Genomic DNA, 19,759 nt, shown 5'->3' on the forward strand with positions numbered 1-19,759 from the left:
TTTCCACAGCGTCTCAGGTCACTGATGATTGTATTACAGTCTGAAAACCTCCAAACACTGATGATTTGAGTCTTAAATTGTGTGACACCAGATGGAGACTTTCAACTTTACAACAAATCTCTGTGTTGATCTGAAAGCTTCAGCCGGAGATGTTTGGTTCTTAGCTTCAGTTCTCAGCGCTGTGCTAAACTTGTGCCAAACTTTTGCAAAGAGCCACACTGACCTTTACTGAACTGCAAGACAAAATTTAAAACTCTAAATCACCTGTTCAGGAGCAACTAATATCAGCCTCCATATTTTCTTTACCTTTAAAAAAAAACATGTTCCATGTCTTTATATCTTTATTGCGTTGTGTTGATTCCAGTGTCTCTTTGTTTTAAGTCTTATGGAGCAGTGGAAATTACTGTAAAATGTTGGACAGGTGTCTGGTAAAGAATGTTAATGGTTTTTATTCAGCACAAATCTGCTTATTTACACTAAAAGTTGGAGATGTTTTTTAAAGTTCAGCTACGCCTGTGGTTTTCTCTCCACCCACTAAAATTCCCGCTTCTCTCTACCGTCCAATCAGTTTAAATGTGACCTTCCTCTTATTCCACATGGCCTGAACGTCTTCCCCTCCCAGACCTACAGGAGCCAAACATTCATTTCTGCAAACCTCCACCCACTGCCGTCACCACCAACACTTTCCATGCTTTGATTGGCAACCGGTGCGTGTCATGCAGGGACTTCCTTCCCATCATGTTATCAGGAGAAAACTGCACACAAGAGCCAAGTCAGCTCCGATTCAATCTGAATCTCTGATTTGTTTTTACTTGTTCAGTTTCAAATTTCACATTCAAAACAGTTTAAAAGCTTTGTTGAGGTTCAAACAAACTGTCTTAACACTTCTCCCACCATTACACTGTTACACAGTCCACATGGAAACAAACATACAAATGCATCATCAGCTCCTCATTAGGTCCCCATCAGGTTCTTTGGGCAGTGATATAGCAGGTCTCAAAACCTGGAAGAATGAAAATATGATGTTCTATGAGGAGCAGATGCACTTTTAATGGAAGTGAAATCAGATTTAAACAGCACTGATCAACATGAAAACCACCTCCCTTATGTTGTTGGCTCCATTGAGACACTGACTCCATTACACTCCTGAAGGTTTCCTCTGGTGTCTGGCTCTAAGGCTTCAGCAGCAGATCTTTTATGTCCTGTAAGTTTTAAAGGTGGGGGCCTCCATGGGTCTGTGGCCACCAGCGATGGAATGAACCAGCAGGTAAGACACGTTGGATGCTAGATCCTAATAATGTATACTAGTAACAACGACGTGGTTTGTTCTTCCAACTGTACAACCCACAGAAATTAATTTTCCTTATCATTGAGCATTGTTATTTGAACATTTATTTAATTACATCAAATATGGAAAACACATCAATGGTTTCTGACGTGCAAGAAAAAAAATTGAAAGCTGATGACAATTTAGCTCCTTTCCTGGTCGTCACAGAAATGTAGTGGCAGCTTAATTAAGGCAGACTCTGAATTTACATTAACACCTGTTGACAACAATGATCCTCCTGCATGTGTTAAAATGAATGTGTCTTTACTCAATTAAATAAACTGTTTATTCAATTATTATTACATTTACTGCTATACTGCAGATAAAAATGTTGATCATCCTAACATACGTTTGGTGGAATGTTTCAGGAGCAGAAAATCATGGGGATGTGATGGAGGGTGGGTTCTTGTTCATGTGACAACTACAATAGGGAAAAAAAAAACTAGACAACAATGGAGAGCACCTGATAAAAATATGAAGGTAATTATCCTGTTTACATTTCCAAACATTATGACAAACTGGAAAAAAAATCCAAACTCTGTGTAGAGATCCTCTCTTCCCTTTCTGATAAAATGTAGAAATATTTATCCTGGACAAACTGTGGAGCTGTGGACGATGTTTTGTTGTCAGATAAAATGTCTGGCATCTCTAATAACACGTGATTCATCTCTGAAGGCTGTGGGCCCTGTAGAGTCAGGGTTCATTGTGTGTGTGTCACTGCTCATTCTGCTGTGTGTCTGTGATGGTGGACACGGCGCCCTGGCCCTTGCTGACGTCACTGATACAGGCCCACTGACCGTCCATCGACTCCTTCCACAGTGTCACCTACAAAATAATCCCACACAAACGCACTGCATGAATAAGTGGGAAAAAGTCAAGTCGGCTCTGCACGTTTTACTTGCAAACATGCAGGAGCCCTGGTAGAAGGGGCCACTGACCTGTTGATTATTTTGTCAGTTGATCAGATTGTTATAAAACTTTCTGTAATTTGTCCTCAAGTAGTTTCTGTGACAAAATTGGGTCTTTCTAATCCACCATGGTAATTAAATACTGCAAATGAAGTAACTGAGATATACTGTATGCTCCTGGAAGTGACTTTAAAATTATACCAAAGATATCCGAAGATTTAATCTTGTCAACTGGACTCCTTTTCCTTTCCCCAATACACCAAAGATAAACAAATGTCTTCTGAATTATTTAAGCCCCTAAAAATCACAAGTCAAACAACTTTCTAAATTTATTTTTTTTTAAATGCAGAATAAAATACTGAGGTACAGTTGGGCTAAAAGAGGCTTTGCTTCATGATAATGATTCAAATTGCACATAACCAAAATACAACCAACCTACCTTGTTGTCTCCCCCAGAAACAGCCAGAATATTTCCAGTGATAGACCAGCTGACGTGCCAAACAACATCATTAAACTTATTTAGGAGTTTGGCGTTCCACGTGTTGCCCGCAGGGTCGTCGCACGTCCAGATGAACACGCGTCCGTCCTTAAAGGAGGTGCAAAGAAAATCTGAGTTTGTTTACAGAGCTTTCACTTATGTCATGTTAATGATAATTTAGATGAAGCTTTGGGTTCAGCAACATCTGGCAGTTTACAAACTTCTAGCAGGTCTTCAGGACCAAGGCAGAAGCATTACTTGTAGGCTTTTACTAAACATTTAAACGGAAACAAATCTGACCTGGGAGCAGCTGGCGATGGTGCTGGTGGGCAGACCAATCGATGGAGCCCAGCCGACATCTCTCACCCAGTCACTGTGAGCCTCCAACTTCTGATCTTCCTTCCACTGACCGTCTTCCTCTCTGTAGACAAGAGTGACAGTTAATAATTAAGCCATCTGCTTCTTCAGTCTTTTACCAAAAAAAAAAAAAAAAAATACACTGCCGCAACTATTTAGGGTTTCATAATGCCAGACTCAACGTGAGCGTCGCTGACAAACTATGTCATTATTATTCTTTGCCCCATATTTTCTCCCCCATATCTTGTCATTACACAATTCCCCAAAAAATACTTCAAGCTCCACAGAAAGTGGACCAAATGCCAACTTACTTCCAGAGTTTGACAAGGTTGTCGCAGCCTCCAGAAACAAAGCGTTTGACGTAGTTTGGCTTCTGTCCTGACGGCTGGTCAATCAGGCTACCAGGAACCACAGCTGGAGCCCAGCTCACTGCATTACAGCCGATCTGAAGAAAAGTTACAACATCATTAAACACATTTGCACAGACCAGCACTAGCAAATGAACAGACAGAAAACGGAGGAGAGAACATTTGGGACAACTCTTCTCATACAGTAATAGAAATACAATTAATTATATAAATCGTACACAGCCGAGTGTCAAACTTACTGTGTGTGCATTGCTGATCTTTTTGATGTCCCACTGCTGATCCCCAGTGAAGGTGAGAAGGGAAATTGCTCCGTCTGAGCTGCCACAAGCCATGATCAGGCCAAATTCATATGGACCCCAGCACACAGAGTTCACTGAAGACAAACAAGCAGATTTAGGGACTTCAGACCACCAACTTCTGTAGTTGTAACCAGAACCCTGCTCTTCATAAAAGACTTAAACCATTTTATTAAGTTATACCACACTTGCTGGAGGGAGTAGAAAACTAAAATGCTAAAAACAAGACACACTCCAGCACATTGATCACTCCTGACCTGATGACTCGTGTCCGGTATATTCATACATCTTGTTCCAAGCTCCGTTCTCCTCCTTCCAGATGATGACTTTACGGTCGTATGAACAGGAAGCCAGGATGTTTCCGAACATCGGGTGAGCCCACGCTACCTGCCATACAGGACCTTCATGGCTGCACAAACACAGAGAAATACAGTTTATCCAATATACTCTGTGTAAAATGCAGTTATGATGAAAACAAACATGTAATATCAGCCCATATTAATTTTTCAAGTTAAAGGAATTGTGTCTTGTTGGCTGTGACAAAAAAAGCCAACATCATGTCTGGACTCAAGCAAAGATTCGTCGATCGTTTGGCGCTGCACATTCTGCACTTGCATGAAGAGAAAGACTGTGGCTACAGTTGAATTGAGCAATGTGTAAAATAATGGAAATACACTTAATGCAAAAAAAATAAATGCTATTGAATAATTTTTGTGGTCTCTTACCCCCTGAGATCTGCTACCAGGATCTGACCTCCGTTTCTGACATCAAAGATCTTTACAGTGCGATCAGAGGAACAAGTGGCAAGTCGAGTACCATAGTAGTCCATCTGGGCATCGTGCTAAAACACACACAATGAGACATCAACACCTGCAATAACGGACTTGTTAGGTAACAACAAGGTGTGAATCTTTCGAAAACTGTTAGACTTGAATCGGTCTAATTTTTATTTTTTATCCTTTTAAGGGAAGTTGCTGTGAGCTAGGCCTTAGGTAGTGGAAGATGAAAACACTCAACTGCTATAAAATTGCATTTAGGTAGAATTACAACTTTACATCACTGGTAATCACAAAGACAGCTGTGTATTTATTGCAGCTGCAGCTCATAATATTAGCTAAATATTTGGCGTTTATTATGATTAGCCTGTCAGTGCAGCGAATGCTAACGTTAGCTAGCTTTAACTACCAGCTGACGTTAAAAGAAAATAAGAAAACCCGACAACTTACAATCATGTCCTCGTGAGAGGTATCCACCGTATTGATAACGGAAACCTGAAATTTAAAAAAAGGAATAAATCTGTATTAAAGTGAGAACAAAATATAAAAGTAGCTTTCTGCCATTAGCCACTGTGCTAACGAGCTGCTTCCAAGTTGGGCACGTCAGCGCTTCACGGTCACCGTTAAACAACACAAACGTGACCAAACGACTTCGATTAAACGTCAGCACACTCACCATGACTGCAGATGAACCAAAAAACCCTCCAGAAAGCAGCTCCTCGTTTGTTAGGAAATGAATTGAGTGAGTTCAACTACTACTATTCCGACGTGGCAAGAAATACAGAAACAGCTTCCCGCAGGGTCCGACGCCTGTTTCTTCGCGGAAACAAGGACGCCCGCGAAAGGTTCCACGTACAGATGGTGACTTTGGGACTTTTCCGTTCAACCAAAGAATTAATCAATCGATTAGACAAGATGTTCATATTCATATTTAAATGTTCATATTTAAAATAGCAACAGAGAATACAAATTAAAAAAAAGAATAAAATTATCCACTCTGTCTTCAACGAATATACTCACATCAATGCCATATTCTGTTAGAGGTAAAATTATTTAAAATAAAGCGTTAAATCAGTGACTTCAGTTATCAAATAAATGTACTTGAGTACTTAGTTGATACTTTCATACCTTTACTTCAACATTATATTCATATACTTTTAACAACTCTCTTCTTTCCCAATTCTAAGCGCAATATCCCTTAAAACACCAAAGAATTGTGAGGACGCATAACCAACGCGTCCACACGGCGGCGCCATCGGCCCGAATCCAGGCCCCTCACATCTATTTTTATCTGAGCCCGTCGAGTGTCAGGTTCCGATCCCGCCGCCTCGCCATGTTGTAGCGTAAACTTTTCTGACTTGATCGGAGAAAAACGCAGATCACAGAGCCCCTGTCCAAGTAGCGAGATGTCCAACGTGTCTTATCACATCTCCAACCTGCTGGAGAAGATGACGTCCACTGACAAAGACTTCAGGTAGGACAGAGACACGGAGTCAACAGTCTGACATGGTGACACCTTTTTAGTTCTGACTCATGTGCAGTGCTGGAAGTAGAAGTATCGTCACCACAGTGTAGAAATGCTGTTAGAAATGTTTCTTAAGTAGAAGCACATGAAGAACGTAAAAGGGCACATTTTGCAAAATGATTCACTCAGAACATATTATAAGAATAATTATTTTAAATTGATACCATTATGTACCTTTCTCATTTGAGCATTATACTTTTACTTTCTCCACTTCAATTTGTGGTGAAATTGTACTTTTTACTACTTTTAGCTGCCGCTTTTTGTTACTTTTCAGGTACAGTTTTTTAGTGGAAATTATACTCAACTAGTAAATATTGATGCATTAATATGCATTAGCCAGCTGTCAGCACATGAACCTGCTGCAATATTGTGGATGTTCACACATAGGTCACTGGATGATAACAAAGTCTCGTCATTTTACCTAAAAACACATTTTCTGCAGATCATCTAATCAGTTAGTCACTGCAGCTTTACACCAGTTGTTATCGTGTGGTGAGATAAAAATGTCTAAATCCACACTAACATGATAATGCTGTCAATATTATGGTGTTAATAACATGTATTAATTGATGATTGAACTCTCATTTTGCCTTATTGTTCTCATTTAATCCAGCTGTGTGTAGGTGAAGCTCAGCTCTCTTGATATGATAGAAGAAAAATAGATAGATAAAAAATCCTTACTCTAACCCATTTTACTACTGTATGTCCCTTTTCTGTCCATGTCCATCTGTGTCTTTGTCCAGGTTCATGGCCACTAATGACCTTATGCTGGAGCTGCAGAAGGACAGCATTAAACTGGACGAGGACAGTGAGAGAAAGGTGGTGATCATGCTCCTCAAGCTGCTGGAGGATAAGAATGGGGAGGTGCAGAACCTGGCGGTGAAATGGTAAAAGGACAAATATTCCTTCATCAAGATGTTTCCTGCTTTTGTGAAGAGTCAAACTGATTCTTTACCCAGCGTTGGGCTTAATTGCAGTTGAAAAATAAAAAGTGCTTAATGGGAAACTAATCTATAGGTTAATTGACAAAAAAAAAAATATTGTTCGGTACAGCTCTACTTAAAAAGCGTTCCCTGAAAACCTCCCTCTGTTTTCTCTCAACATGGTACAGTCCAATTTCCCTCACCTATAAAGAGCCTTGAAACCACCAACTTCCTCTTTGGACTTGTGACCTATTGGCTAAATGGAGCAGGGCACATACAAAGCATTTGATGATGAACTATGTTAGAAGTAAATACATTTGGATGAATGAGTGACTATTATGTGGTTATTAATTGAATGTGTAAATGACTGTTTAATTCCACAGCTGTACAGAGACACTGAAATGTCATAAAGAGATTTATTGCTAACTAGGTTAGCATGCTAAAACTCATTTGCTCTCCAACATAGACATGGACATTAAATGTCTCCAGGTATCGTTCCTTTTTCCTCCTTTTCATCTCTTCCATCTTCATCAAATTAGAATCATTTGAATGCAACCACTCAAGCCCTTGTAGCAGGCGAAGGTAAACAGACCTCATCTATCACAAAATGGAAATAATGTCAACCAACAGTCAACACAGTTTACCATAACTTCACATTTTTAATCTGTTAACTTGAGGGAAATTAATAATGGATTTAGAAGTACTGGTGTATCATACGTAACGTGCAACTTGCTCAGGAAATGTGTTTTTTATAAGACTTCAGAATAAATTAGAGGAAAATACGTAATATTGTAGTAAAAAGTTAAATCAGAACTACAAATTACAAAGAGAAACCACATCACTGTACTCCGTATGTGTGCACTGCAAATCTGGGATATAGTTTAAGTTATTTTTACTTTAAGTGTTTGATTTCAGCCTTGCACCTCTGGTGAGCAAAGTGAAGGAGCCTCAGGTGGAGACGATGGTGGACACACTGTGTTCAAACATGGTGTCCGACAAAGAACAGCTGCGAGACATTTCCAGTATGGGTTTGAAGACTGTGATCGCTGAGCTGCCGCTGTCCTCATCAGGTTGGGACTGTCAATCAGTAATAAAATATATGGGGATATTTGATGAATATTTGCAAAATCAAGTTTAGTTTATAAAAGGCAAAATCTGTGCAACAGCTGAATTGGATTCATCTACTTATGTGGATTCATAAAGAATAGATATTTGTATAATTTCTCAATCAGCTTGAGACTGAAACATGAAGAAACACAAGGTGATCTGGGTCACCAACTTGGTTACACTGTTTTCCGGGATACCCAAGGAACATTGTGAACATTATTGATTTATTTATATTCTTTTCATGTATTTCCTCAGTAATAATAAAATCTGTCACTGCGTGAGATTTGTGAATTTAAGAGCAGATTTAGAAACACACATTAGTGTACTTGAGCGACGCATGTGTTGTTACTTTATGGACAGCTGTTTTGTCTAGTTATCAGTCGTGTTGTGATTTTCCTCTGCATCCTCTGGGTGTGTGTGTGTGTATATATATATATATTATGTATTTATTTATTTTTGCCAGGTTTGGCTCTGACAGTGGGTGTGTGCAAGAAGATTACCTCCCAGCTGATCGGAGCCGTGGGGAAACAGGAAGACGTGTCAGTTCAGTTAGAGGCTCTGGACATCCTGTCAGACATGTTGGGAAGGTAAAAACAAAAAAATGTGTGAACCATTTTTCACCACAAGGACCTCAGCCTGTCTTTCATTTTGGTGTAGAGTAAATGATCTCCACAAATACTGACAGGATTACTCAAGATTATTCATCATCCACTGACCTTTACTGTTGCATCAACATCAAGTCAAAGTTTCTTCTTTTCCACAAAATATTAAAGTTCTGTCTGGTAGACGAGTGGTTAAGATGTGTAACACATCTGTGTCTGTACAGTCCACTATCAAACCACCTACATACTAATTAGCTGCATAGTTATTTACCTTGAGTAAGAAATCATAGATGAGGTTTCCACTTATTGCTTTTTCCTTTTTTCTGCAGACTGAGTGGGGCACTCGTCAGTTTTCACAGCTCTCTGCTGTCCTGTCTGCTGCCACAGGTCAGAAAAACTTCACCCCATCTTTTATTCCAGCTGTAGCAGTAAAGCAGAAGAGTAGTTGCAGTATAGAGAATGTGAAGTTGTGCTGTGTTACATTTTAGTTTTCACGCAGCATCTTGTGAGAATCCCCCTGACTTGGTTGGTGAGTTGGACTTTTTGTCACGACTCTGAAAAGAGTTGCCACAGTAGGTCAGTACAGGGGTGTAGCTTTACCTTTGCAGCCTGTCTATTACATCTGAACTATAAATTACTTTTGAGCCAAATAAAACAAAAGGTTATGCCAGTAACCAGTTGTAATCAGCGTGGCACTCTGATCACCTGCCCCACAAGATGGTGCCCTTGCCCTCCATCTGTACACCACAACAACAATATACAGCATGTTCACACTATGCATACTGCTGTTACAGTATGTGTCAGAATTAAAAAGAAAAAAATCTTTTTTTTACCAGTTAACCAGTCCTAGAATGGCAGTGAGGAAACGCTCCATCTTAGCTCTTGGGCAACTGGTGCCCTGCTGTAGCCCTGCTCTCTTCTCCCAGCTGACTGAACACCTGATGACAGAGCTGGCCATGGGCCCGCCCACCTCGATGACAAGAACTTACATCCAGTGCCTGGCAACCATCAGCCGGCAGGGCGGCCATCGTGTTGGTGAGGAAACTGTTGGCCAAGTGGGAAAGCTGAATTATACAGAAACGTTTAGTTTGCAATTTCCTGTACAACTCTGGTGAGAACATGTGATTTCATGTTCAGCACAACAACCCAGTCAGTATTGTGTCTTTAGTTGCAATGATCTGCATAAAAACTGCAGCACAAATATCATGTTATTGTCTTCATGGTAAAGGCATCTGAGAGCCCAAACTATGTTTACTAAAAAGTTTCAAATGCACAGAGTCAGGATCTGCAGAGATCACATTCGGTCTTACTCTGAATTTACTCTCAGGCTTATGGTTTATTCAGCTCTGAAAACCAGCTTCTGATTTGGTATGTGTGTTCTGTAGGTGAGCATTTGGAGAAGCTGATTCCCATGGTAGTAAAGTTCACTAGCGTGGAGGATGATGAGCTGAAAGAATATTGTTTCCAGGCCTTTGAAGCCTTTATACGCAGGTACACAAACACACACACACACACACACACACACACACACACCACACACACACACACACTGCTGTATTCTCCTTCCCTCTCTCCATCACTCATGCTGTTCATTAATTGACAGATGTCCAAAGGAGATGTCTCCCCATGTTCCCACAGTGACTCAGCTTTGTCTTAAATTCATGACCTTTGACCCCAACTACAACTATGATGCTGAGGAGGAAGAGGAGGAGGAATACAGCATGGACGTAGAGGACGTGCTTGATGACGGTTTGTGTGCTCTGTCTGTCTTTTTCTCTTTGGTTAATTCACACGTTTTAAGATTTGACAGCTTCCTTAGTAAATACTGCTTTGCTGTGCTCAAACCTTGAAACTACAAGTCTGAGTACTGAGACTAATGGGAATTTAGATGCTTAACCACAAGTTGCAGCCACTGGGTTATGGGTTAGTTATGGGTTAGTTATGGGTTAGGTGATACTTTCTGTTTCGTCTTAAACCTCAGTTTCACGCTCATGTCTTTCATGTATATGTTCAGGCAGTTCACAACAGAAGACGTCACAGGGCATAGTTTGCTTTGTGTTTTCCCTCAGATTGAGTGGCCAAGCTGTAAGAAAGAAGCCATTTATTGCAGTTATTAATAAAACATAAAGGTTTTTAAATATGTTTAATTTAATTTAATCAATTTGTGAAACATCACAGATGCACATAAGGTGCAGGTTTGTATAACAGAGAAATTACTAGTAAGCATTAATTAGCTACATAAATATTGTAACTAGAATCGATTCTTTTGAAATCCATGTTCTTTTAGTATGAAATAACGGCTGTTTCCTCTTGTTATATGACTTCATTCAGAATCAGATGAAGAGTACAGCGATGACGACGATATGAGCTGGAAGGTACGACGAGCCTCCATCAAGTGCCTGGAGGCATTGATCCACACTCGGCGTGACCTCCTCCTCTCCTTCTACTCCTCGATCTGCCCCGCTCTGATCGCCCGATTCAAGGAGCGTGAGGAGAACGTCAGAGCCGACGTCTTTGCTGCTTTTTCAACGCTGCTGAGGCAAACGCGTGGGGGATCGAGTCGCCACGGCCTCATCGCTTCGGAATCGGGGGCGAGCAGCGAGGAGGAGCCTGCAGTCGTCACCATGCTGAAGAAGCAGGTAAAGATTCAGTATTTTTTTTAGAAACCACATTTAAAAACATTACCCAGCTCACCTCACCTGACAGTAACCATGCTGTGGTTCCAATGAGAGATCGGAAGCTCAAGCACAGTGCTCCACAAAACGAGGCCATACTTGGCAGTAGCAGCATAGTAGCAGTACTGCAAAAAGAAAGTGGTTTCTCTGTACATCAATCCATTTAGTTACTATAAAACTTGATCCTCGTAAATAAGGGCTCTGCAGAAATCTAAAATGTTCAGGTCTTGTTAGGTTTAGTTTATTCTATGATGAATTCTATGATTCTATTCACAATTTGACCCTTAAGTTGGTAGCAAACAAACAAAATAAGGAAACAGAATTTCAGGATTTAAAAAACTTTTCATATGATGAATTAAAAGAGCAGAAAGCCTTGGTATTGAACAAAGCAACAGCAGCAGGTACAGTTGAAGCTGATTTAAAACAATTCATCCGTAATGATACGTCAGCATTAATTAGCTGATTATATTCCGTGTGAGCAGAGTAACTGAAGCTGTAGAATATAGGACACAGTAAGTCACTCGTGTTTCTGTGTGTCTGTCTCCACCCAGGTGCCGCTGATCGTGAAGACTCTGCACAGGCAGCTGAAGGAGAAGAGCTTTAAATCTCGACAGGGCTGCTTCTGTCTCCTCACTGAACTGGCCCACACTGTAGCTGGAGCCCTGGAGCAGCACATACCTGTTCTAATTCCTGGTAAAAAATCTCTCTACCTCTGTTCATCTTTTCCTTCAGCTACTTCATCCCCCCCCCCCTGCTTTTCACCCCCCCCATTCTCCACCTTTCCTTCCAGGCATAGTTTTCTCTCTGACAGACAAATCCAGCTCCTCCACCATGAGGATTGATGCTCTGTCCTTCTTCCATGTCCTCCTCCTCTCACAGCCTCCACAGGCCTTTCAGCCACACATGCAGGTCCTTTAAACCTCTTTCACTGCTTTGTTGTTGGATATTTCAAAAGGTGCTATAAGAAATACTGTGCAAAAGTCTGATTTGCACATTAAAAGCAGGGTTACCTTGTAGGAAATCATTTGAAAGTTTGTTTTTTTAGTTTGTGGCTCATTCTGTTCATTTAGCTCAACCGATTCATCTACATTTGGTAAATGTCATCATTTGCTCTGCAGGGTGAAATTAAAGCAGTATTTTAATATATAATGTGCCACGACACAGTTAGTTTTGTGGCTCTCAGTCCCTTCTTTGTGAATGCGTAGTACAGAACACATTGAGGTAATTTCTTCACATTTGGCATAAACTTACTGAACTGATGAGACAGGGCTGTAAACTTCAACTTGACTGGTTGATAGGGATTTTTTGCTCCCAGAAATCTCACACTGTAAAGTAACTAAAGCTGCCAGTGTAGTGATGTGTAGCCAACGCTAGTCCCCTAAAGCCACTGTCCTGCTTGTACTGTGAGGTGAGCAAGTACAAAACAGGGAAGCAGGGAAGTAGGTTTCAATTCATTTACATTCAATTCAATTCAACTTTATTTATATAGAGCCAATTCACAACAAAGTCATCTCAAGGCACTTTACAGAATAAAGTCAAGATTATAAAGATGTATAGAGAGAACCCAACAATTTCCCCATTGAACAAGCCCTAGGCAACAGTGGAGAGGAGAAACTCCCTTTAATTGAAGAAACCTCCAGCAGAACCAGGCTCAGGGTGGACGACCATCTGCCTTGACCGGTTGGGGTGAGTGGAAAGTGAAGGAAGAAATTAAAAGAGAGACAAAAGCAACAACAAACATGGGGGAAGGTTGGTAGGACCAGTAGCTGCACACTGGAAAACACACAACCCAAAAGCTGGGGACACCTGCAGAGAGGGACAGAGAGAGAGGGACAGTTTGTTTTATTCTGACATACACAGCTGAAAAAACATTAGCTTTAGTGAGCATGTGGCATCTGGCTCAACAACATCAGCATATTGACCGTGACTGCTGCTGTGGTCTCTGCAGGTGCTGGTGCCTCCGGTGGTGGCGTGTGTGGAAGACAGTTTCTATAAAATCACCTCGGAGGCTCTTCTGGTCACCCAGCAGCTGGTGAGAGTGATGAGGCCGCAGGGACAGAGCGTCGCAGCCGACAAAACCTTTGTCAGAGAGGTGTGATGGGTCAGATGAGACTCCTGGTGGTCTGTGCATATTTGCTGTTTTTCTCTGTTTCCCACACAATGAAATGCGATGCACATGAGTTTTTCAGTGAACTTTAATGAGTTACTTATGGCGTCTGGCTTACTCTGCTGTTGCTTCTGTGGTCTACAGACCTTCTGGGGCCCCTGTTGGAGATGATAGAGTAAACATAGTGCTGCTACTGATGGTCAATGTTTGGACTGAATGGTGTTTGGAGTTTTGCATAGTTGAAAAACTGTCAAACCTTGTTTCTCAAAGGTGTTTGCTGTGACTCTGAAGAGACTGAAAGCAACAGACATCGACCAGGAGGTGAAGGAGAGGGCTATTTCCTGTATGGGTCACATGGTGTGTCACCTTGGTGATCACCTGGGTGCAGAGCTACAAGGGGTTTTGAAAATATTCCTGGAGAGATTAAAGAATGAGATAACAAGACTGACGGCGGTTAGAACCATCACGCTCATCGCTGCTTCTCCAATAAAGGTTCGGATGGACTTTCATTTTTTTTCATGTGCATTAAAAGAAATGCAAATGAGAACTTTGTGAATAAACTGTAACTTAACTCTCGAACAGATTGAGCTTTCGTCCATCCTGTCAGAAACTCTGTCTGTGCTGGGGTCTTTTCTGAGGAAGAACCAGCGTGCTCTGAAGCTCAGCACGCTGTCGTGTCTGACGGCGCTGGTCTCGCATCACGCTGCCAGCATCAAACCTGCAGCTCTGGAGCCCGTTCTGAGCGAACTTCCCTCTCTGGTGGACGAGAGCGACATGCACGTATCTCAGGTAGGAAGGAAACATTGAAATCAACTTTAATAGGTTTGTTTTAATAATGTAATTGTGTATTTAATCTCTGCCATTTTGGCCAATTTGCACCTTGAAAAAAAAAAAAGACTTCCTGGTTAAATTTAAGGTTAATATCCAGACAGACGCACTGATGGGATGTAAACGAGAAGAAAACACAGAAGCAAAACTGCAGCCAGTGGTTTGTAGTAATTTGACAACTGTACACATGAGGCCGACAAAACAGTCCAGAAGCAGCTTCATGTGATGGGGTTTCATCAGATTTGATTGCCAGTATAACAACTTCACCTTATATCAAAATGTTGCAGCATTAGGAATTTCAGTGTCCACAGACAAAAATGTCCTATGCAAAGTAAACAAAGTGGTTGACATGCTGTTCAGGTATCCATCACCTTGCTGACCTGCATGGCCAGAGCCTGTCCGTCCTCCCTTGCTAAGATCAGCTCCTCTGTGCTGCCGGGAGTCTTCAGACTCGTCCACTCTCCGCTGCTGCAGGGCGGTGCCCTGGCAGCCATTCTGGACTTCCTGCAGGCACTGGTGCTGTCCAAAACCAGTAACCTGGCCTACAGGTAAGGTTGGGTGGTGGGTGAGCTGTGGAAACAGTGGAAACCCCTCAGCAGTTTTCTAGTTAGAGACGGATTAGAATTATTGGTTTGTTTTCAGGTTTTTTGTTGACTGACAGATTTAAAGCTAATGTAAATATCTTTATCTCCTTGTTTCCTCCTTTCCTCTCCTCATTTCCTTTCCTTTCCCCTCCTTGTTTCTTCTCCTCTTCTGTTCTTGTTTCCTCCCTCCAGTCAGTTGCTGAAGCCCCTCACTGAGCCATTTCACAGCTCTCAGTTGTCTGCAGACATCCACAGACAGTCTTACCACTCTGTTGCTCGCTGTGTGGCTGCTCTGTCCTCCTCCTGTCCCAAAGAGACACCAGCGACAGTGACCCGCCTCATACAGGAGGTAAAGAATCCTGGTTCTCGGGAGTCTGCTCGTGTCCTGGCTCTGTTGTGCCTTGGGGAGGTGGGTAGGAGCGGCAGTCTGGGAGGGAGTAAGGAGGTGCAGGGAGTCATCCTGGAGGCCTTTTCCTCTACCAGTGAGGAGGTAAGATGAAGATTGAAGATTTACGCTTCATAAACACGAACAAGTTACTTGCTTGGTTAAACAGTGACATCATGTGTCTGCTCTCAAACTTTTATGCAGTCTACTGGTTTCAGCATTTAACTATTCTTTCTTCTGTTTTTACATCTAATGTAACTTTACTTTTCAGATTGTTGCCTTTTTATTTTTTTGGCTTTTTTCATGTAGTTGACACTAGAGATGGGAAACATGCGCATTAGGTTATGTGGATGGGAGATGATGGAAACAGCTGTAAATGTTACACCTCCGAGGCTGCACCATTGTTGTGCGGAGCAGCTTGTAAAAAACTAAACAAGTTTGTTCAGGTTTAGTTACTGACTTGGTGGATGGATGTAGAAGAAAAACCCAAGATCCACGCAGCTGCCTACTGTGTATTGAAACTTTATCGTTTCAGGTGAAGACGGCAGCCTCCTCCGCTTTAGGCAGCATGGCGGTTGGCAGCCTAAACGACTACCTGCCCTTCCTGCTGAAGGAGATCTGCTCCCAGCCACGGAGACAGTACCTGCTGCTACACTCACTCAAAGAAGTCATCAGGTGTGTGGTTGTTAATGTGTGTGTCTGTGAATGTGAGTTTCCTCCTCATCATTATTGTTTCACAAAACTACAATGGACAACTCCTCACTCTGACACCACTAAGTTTAAATGTCCCACAATTGTGTTATAAATGTTAGAAAAGACTAGAGAACATATCCATGTAAACATCTGATTTGATTTAAGGCCAGTTTTGTGTTTTTGAACAGAATTCACAGCATTTCATTGAGTGCGGATGAGATTCTCCAGTACTGCAACCACATTTTCTTCCAAATGCACTAATAACCTGATTTATTGTAAACTAAGTTCAAGCTCCCCTAGTATCCCACCCCCTTTTTTTTTTGTCATTGAATTCTTTCTCTGTCTCTCTGTTCAGTGCCTGTCCAGCCTCTAGTCTTTTGCCCCATGTGGAGTCTATCTGGGACCTGCTGTTTCAGAACTGTGAGTGTCAGGAGGAGGGGACCAGGAACCTGGTGGCAGAGTGTCTGGGAAAACTGACCTTGGTTAACCCTGCACAGCTGTTACCCAGACTGAAACAGCAACTTAAAGCTGGTAGGATGTGTGAGGAGGGTTGAACAATGGTGCTCCATACTACTACTACTACTAATAATTCATCCAACACACCTCCAGGCTTGAGCCTTGTTCTGAAGCCATGAAGCTACAGTTTAAAACTACTATAGTGAGCAAATATTCCGTTTTATGGTAACTGCACTAGCTATAAGCAGGCTGGCAAAAGGTGACTTACTGCTCACAGTTTATTTCCAACGTCTCAGTTAAACGTAACATGATAAAAAGACAAACCAAATCATTTTAGAACACTAATCCTCTTCCTGCCCCCTCACAGGTTCACCTGTGGCTCGCAGCACAGTGGTGACAGCTATCAAGTTCACTATTGTTGACCACCCTGCTCCCATAGACTCACTGCTGAAGGACTACATGGGTAATAGACACTGGCAGACACTTGTGCTTTGGTTAAGGTTTAGTATATAAGGACAAACCAAAATGCATCTTAATTCTAAACGATAGTTTCACACTTTTAAAGGCTGTTTTAAGTTAGTTCATCCTTGTCTTTGGAATCTGTCCTACATAGTCAGTGAAACTTTACAAGATAGACTTAAATAAAATTGGATTCAGCCATGTCAAAGTGGACAAAGCTTAGCAAAATAGTTTGACACAGAGCTGCAGGAAACCGCTGGCAGATGTAAAAACCAGCATTCGACCACATGCTTTGGTCATGTAAACAAAGATGCAAGATTCAAACAACTTTATTGATAAGGAAAATGTGTTGCCTTGTTACAGCTGCTCACCACGTGAAAAGTAGAAAAAGAAAGGAAAAAAATTCCACCAAGACCAAAAGTGCTCCTCTGTGCGTTTTTTTTTTTTTTTTTTTGATAGAAAACTGCTTGAAAAATAAATTTTTAATATTTAGCTTGTAATATGAGATAATTAACAGAAGGGAGTGAGATCTAAACATCACCGTGTCTTATTCTATCCTGTCAACTCAACCTTAAATCTAAAGCTGAATCAAAAAACCCTGCGAGTACTGACACTGACACAACCAGTTCATACCTACATACTTTGAATATCAAGAGTCGAACATGGACACAAATAGAAGAGCCCACAAACGCATCCTGTTGATTCTGCAGAAGTGATTTTTCTCTCTGACAGGTGACTTCCTGAAGACCCTGCAGGACGGGGACATCAATGTCCGACGTGTGGCTTTGGTGATGTTTAACTCTGCAGCTCATAACAAGCCATCTCTGATCCGCGCTCTCTTGCCAAAAGTGCTGTCTCACCTGTATAAGGAGACTCAGATCAGAAAGGACCTCATCAGAGAAGTGGGCTTTTCATTTGGGTGCTAATGTTTTCCAAAGCTCTGTGCAGATGTGTGATTAATTGTGTGTGTGAGCTGCAGGTGGAGATGGGCCCTTTCAAACACACCGTGGACGATGGCTTGGATGTGCGTAAAGCAGCGTTTGAGTGTATGTACACTCTGCTGGACAGCTGCCTGGAAGGCCTGGATGTCTTGCAGTTCCTGGATCATGTAGAGGAAGGGCTGAAAGACCACTATGATATTAGGGTGGGCAAAATTAATAAATACAGATGCCATCTTACTTCTTATTACTCAAAGACATCACCACAACAATTTAGATTATTCTGCTTCCGGCTTTCTTAACCAAGCTGAATCGTTTTCTGTCATGCAAACCTGATTTCTGTAGTCAGGGATTAGAGGAACCTGGGTGGCCTTTAGAAATCTAAGGAAATCGCTTTCTAATGGTTTTTATAAAAATCAGTTTGCAGTAGGCAAATGATTTTAGTGGAGAGTTTGGGAGAAGTTGACTAAAATATCTGCCACCTTTTTTTCCAGTTTGAACAATTAAAGCAAAAACCAAGAGCAGCCCAGTGTTTGGTTCTTTCAGTGTTTGTTCCTGTAGGAGCAGCTTTGTGTTGATGTCCACGTGAAATTTACAGAGCTGATAATAACTTGTTGCACTCAAATGTTTAAACCTCTGTCACTATGAAGAAACACCTGCATAACCGTGATACTGCATATTTCACCTTTGCTCTCCCACTTATTCTGTGGGCTGTAGATGCTGACTTTCCTGATGTTGGCCAGACTGGTTTCTCTGTGTCCTGCTGCTGTTCTCCAGAGACTGGACAGACTGGTGGAGCCACTCAAAGCCACATGCACCACCAAGGTAACACACACACACACACACAGAGAAACTCTTTAAAGCCAATAATTCACATTATGGCTGATATAAATGCCATTGGTGGTCGGTCCAGCCGTACATTACCAGTCCACGGGGCTTAACAAACACAACTCAGACAGGTTTTTATATCAAAGTCTTTGTTGGGGTGTCTGTAGCTTGGTTAGTAGGGCAGACGGCCATGAATCACCGGGTCGGTGGTCCAGCTCCTGGTCCTCCTGGCTGCATGTCGAAGTGTCCCTGGACAAGACACTGAACACAAAACGTTGTCCCTAGTGTCTCAGAATTGCTTATGGGGGCAACATATACGAAGGAAGAAGCCTTAGCATCGGCCTCTCAGGTCACAGTAGATCCACCCATCACTGCAGAAAGCAGTACAAGGTGGTTTTTCCAATTGAACATTCCCGGTCACCATCTTTATTTCTGTGGAGAGGAAAATTGCCATTTTAAAGTTTAAAGTTTTAAAGGTGTGGTGGCTGAGGGAGCGAGAGCCGAGTGATTAGACAAGAAACAGATGTGTAGGTGGGACTAGTGAGACACCTTGTGGCTGGAAGAGAAATGACAACTGTGAGAAGCAAATATGTGCAATGGATATTCTGACAACAAACTGACAGGAATTATTCCCCACACTACCTGTAGGTGAAGGCCGGGTCTGTGAAGCAGGAGTTCGAGAAGCAGGAGGAGCTGCGGCGCTCAGCCATGCGGGCCGTCGCCGCCCTGCTGGCCCTGCCCGAGGTGGAGAGGAGCCCCAGCATGGCCGAGTTCGCCAACCAGATCAGAACCAACGCTGACATGGCGTCCATCTACCAAAGCATCCAGCGAGGGGAGGGAGGGGGCGTGGGAGCCACAGAGAGCATGGATATGAGCTAAACCGAGCACTGAATGATGGACGAGTTTGTGTTTTAATGGGATGGGTTTTTTTTTAAAGAAGCACGTGCAGGTCAGACTCATGATCCAATCCGTCTGGCAGTTTGTTTTTTTTGAAAACAATACATTTGAACAAAATTTTCTCACATCATTCTGTCAGAACATAACTTTTTGACTATCTCGTGTTATGCTTTATTTTTGCAGGGTTTTTCTGTTCAGTTTTCTGTCAGTAACAACATGGTTTCATTTAGTTCACATTAAAT

At 42.0% G+C, this 19,759-nt stretch overlaps 2 protein-coding genes across 3 annotated transcripts; one reads left to right on the top strand and one right to left on the bottom strand.

Moving 5' to 3' along the window:
• Positions 1 to 1,376: 1,376 nt before the first annotated feature.
• On the bottom strand, positions 1,377 to 5,344 carry sec13 (SEC13 homolog, nuclear pore and COPII coat complex component). Its single transcript, XM_067505079.1, has 9 exons — positions 5,187 to 5,344; positions 4,961 to 5,005; positions 4,460 to 4,575; positions 3,992 to 4,143; positions 3,678 to 3,811; positions 3,382 to 3,515; positions 3,014 to 3,134; positions 2,675 to 2,821; positions 1,377 to 2,152 (listed from the first exon to the last, which is right to left on the bottom strand). The coding sequence occupies exons 1-9, from the start codon at positions 5,187 to 5,189 to the stop codon at positions 2,042 to 2,044; spliced, it is 963 nt and encodes a 320-aa protein (XP_067361180.1). The 5' UTR covers positions 5,190 to 5,344; the 3' UTR covers positions 1,377 to 2,041.
• Positions 5,345 to 5,689: 345 nt separating this feature from the next.
• cand2 (cullin-associated and neddylation-dissociated 2 (putative)) lies at positions 5,690 to 19,746 on the top strand. Of its 2 annotated transcripts, none has more exons than XM_067505077.1 (23): positions 5,690 to 5,984; positions 6,779 to 6,922; positions 7,874 to 8,028; positions 8,529 to 8,652; positions 8,997 to 9,054; positions 9,504 to 9,702; positions 10,053 to 10,158; positions 10,271 to 10,416; positions 10,999 to 11,306; positions 11,894 to 12,035; positions 12,133 to 12,251; positions 13,291 to 13,434; positions 13,720 to 13,941; positions 14,032 to 14,238; positions 14,638 to 14,825; positions 15,054 to 15,210; positions 15,782 to 15,921; positions 16,295 to 16,470; positions 16,763 to 16,858; positions 17,587 to 17,756; positions 17,834 to 17,998; positions 18,510 to 18,617; positions 19,269 to 19,746. In XM_067505077.1, exons 1-23 carry the CDS (start codon positions 5,917 to 5,919, stop codon positions 19,497 to 19,499), a joined length of 3,573 nt encoding a protein of 1,190 aa, XP_067361178.1. In that variant the 5' UTR covers positions 5,690 to 5,916; the 3' UTR covers positions 19,500 to 19,746. The 2 variants fall into 2 exon arrangements, with proteins under 2 accessions (XP_067361178.1, XP_067361177.1); XM_067505076.1 differs by having other exon boundaries at positions 5,691 to 5,984; positions 15,054 to 15,351; positions 19,269 to 19,745.
• The last annotated feature ends 13 nt before the right edge of the window (positions 19,747 to 19,759 follow it).

The sequence above is a fragment of the Channa argus genome, chromosome 5, assembly GCF_033026475.1.
Source record: "Channa argus isolate prfri chromosome 5, Channa argus male v1.0, whole genome shotgun sequence".
Classification (NCBI taxonomy): Eukaryota; Metazoa; Chordata; class Actinopteri; order Anabantiformes; family Channidae; genus Channa; species Channa argus.

Excerpts from the sequence above, each read along its gene's own strand:
- sec13 (XM_067505079.1), bottom strand. Across the intron at positions 3,516-3,677 it reads AGATCAGCAATGCACACACA|ATCGGCTGTAATGCAGTGAG; the intron begins GTAAGTTTGACA and ends ACTTTTCTTCAG. Across the intron at positions 3,135-3,381 it reads AACCTTGTCAAACTCTGGAA|AGAGGAAGACGGTCAGTGGA; the intron begins GTAAGTTGGCAT and ends TCTTGTCTACAG.
- cand2 (XM_067505076.1), top strand. The coding sequence starts at position 5,917 with ATGTCCAACGTGTCTTATCACATCTCCAACCTGCTGGAGAAGATGACG. Across the intron at positions 9,055-9,503 it reads TGTCCTGTCTGCTGCCACAG|TTAACCAGTCCTAGAATGGC; the intron begins GTCAGAAAAACT and ends TTTTTTTACCAG. Across the intron at positions 13,435-13,719 it reads ACAAAACCTTTGTCAGAGAG|GTGTTTGCTGTGACTCTGAA; the intron begins GTGTGATGGGTC and ends TGTTTCTCAAAG.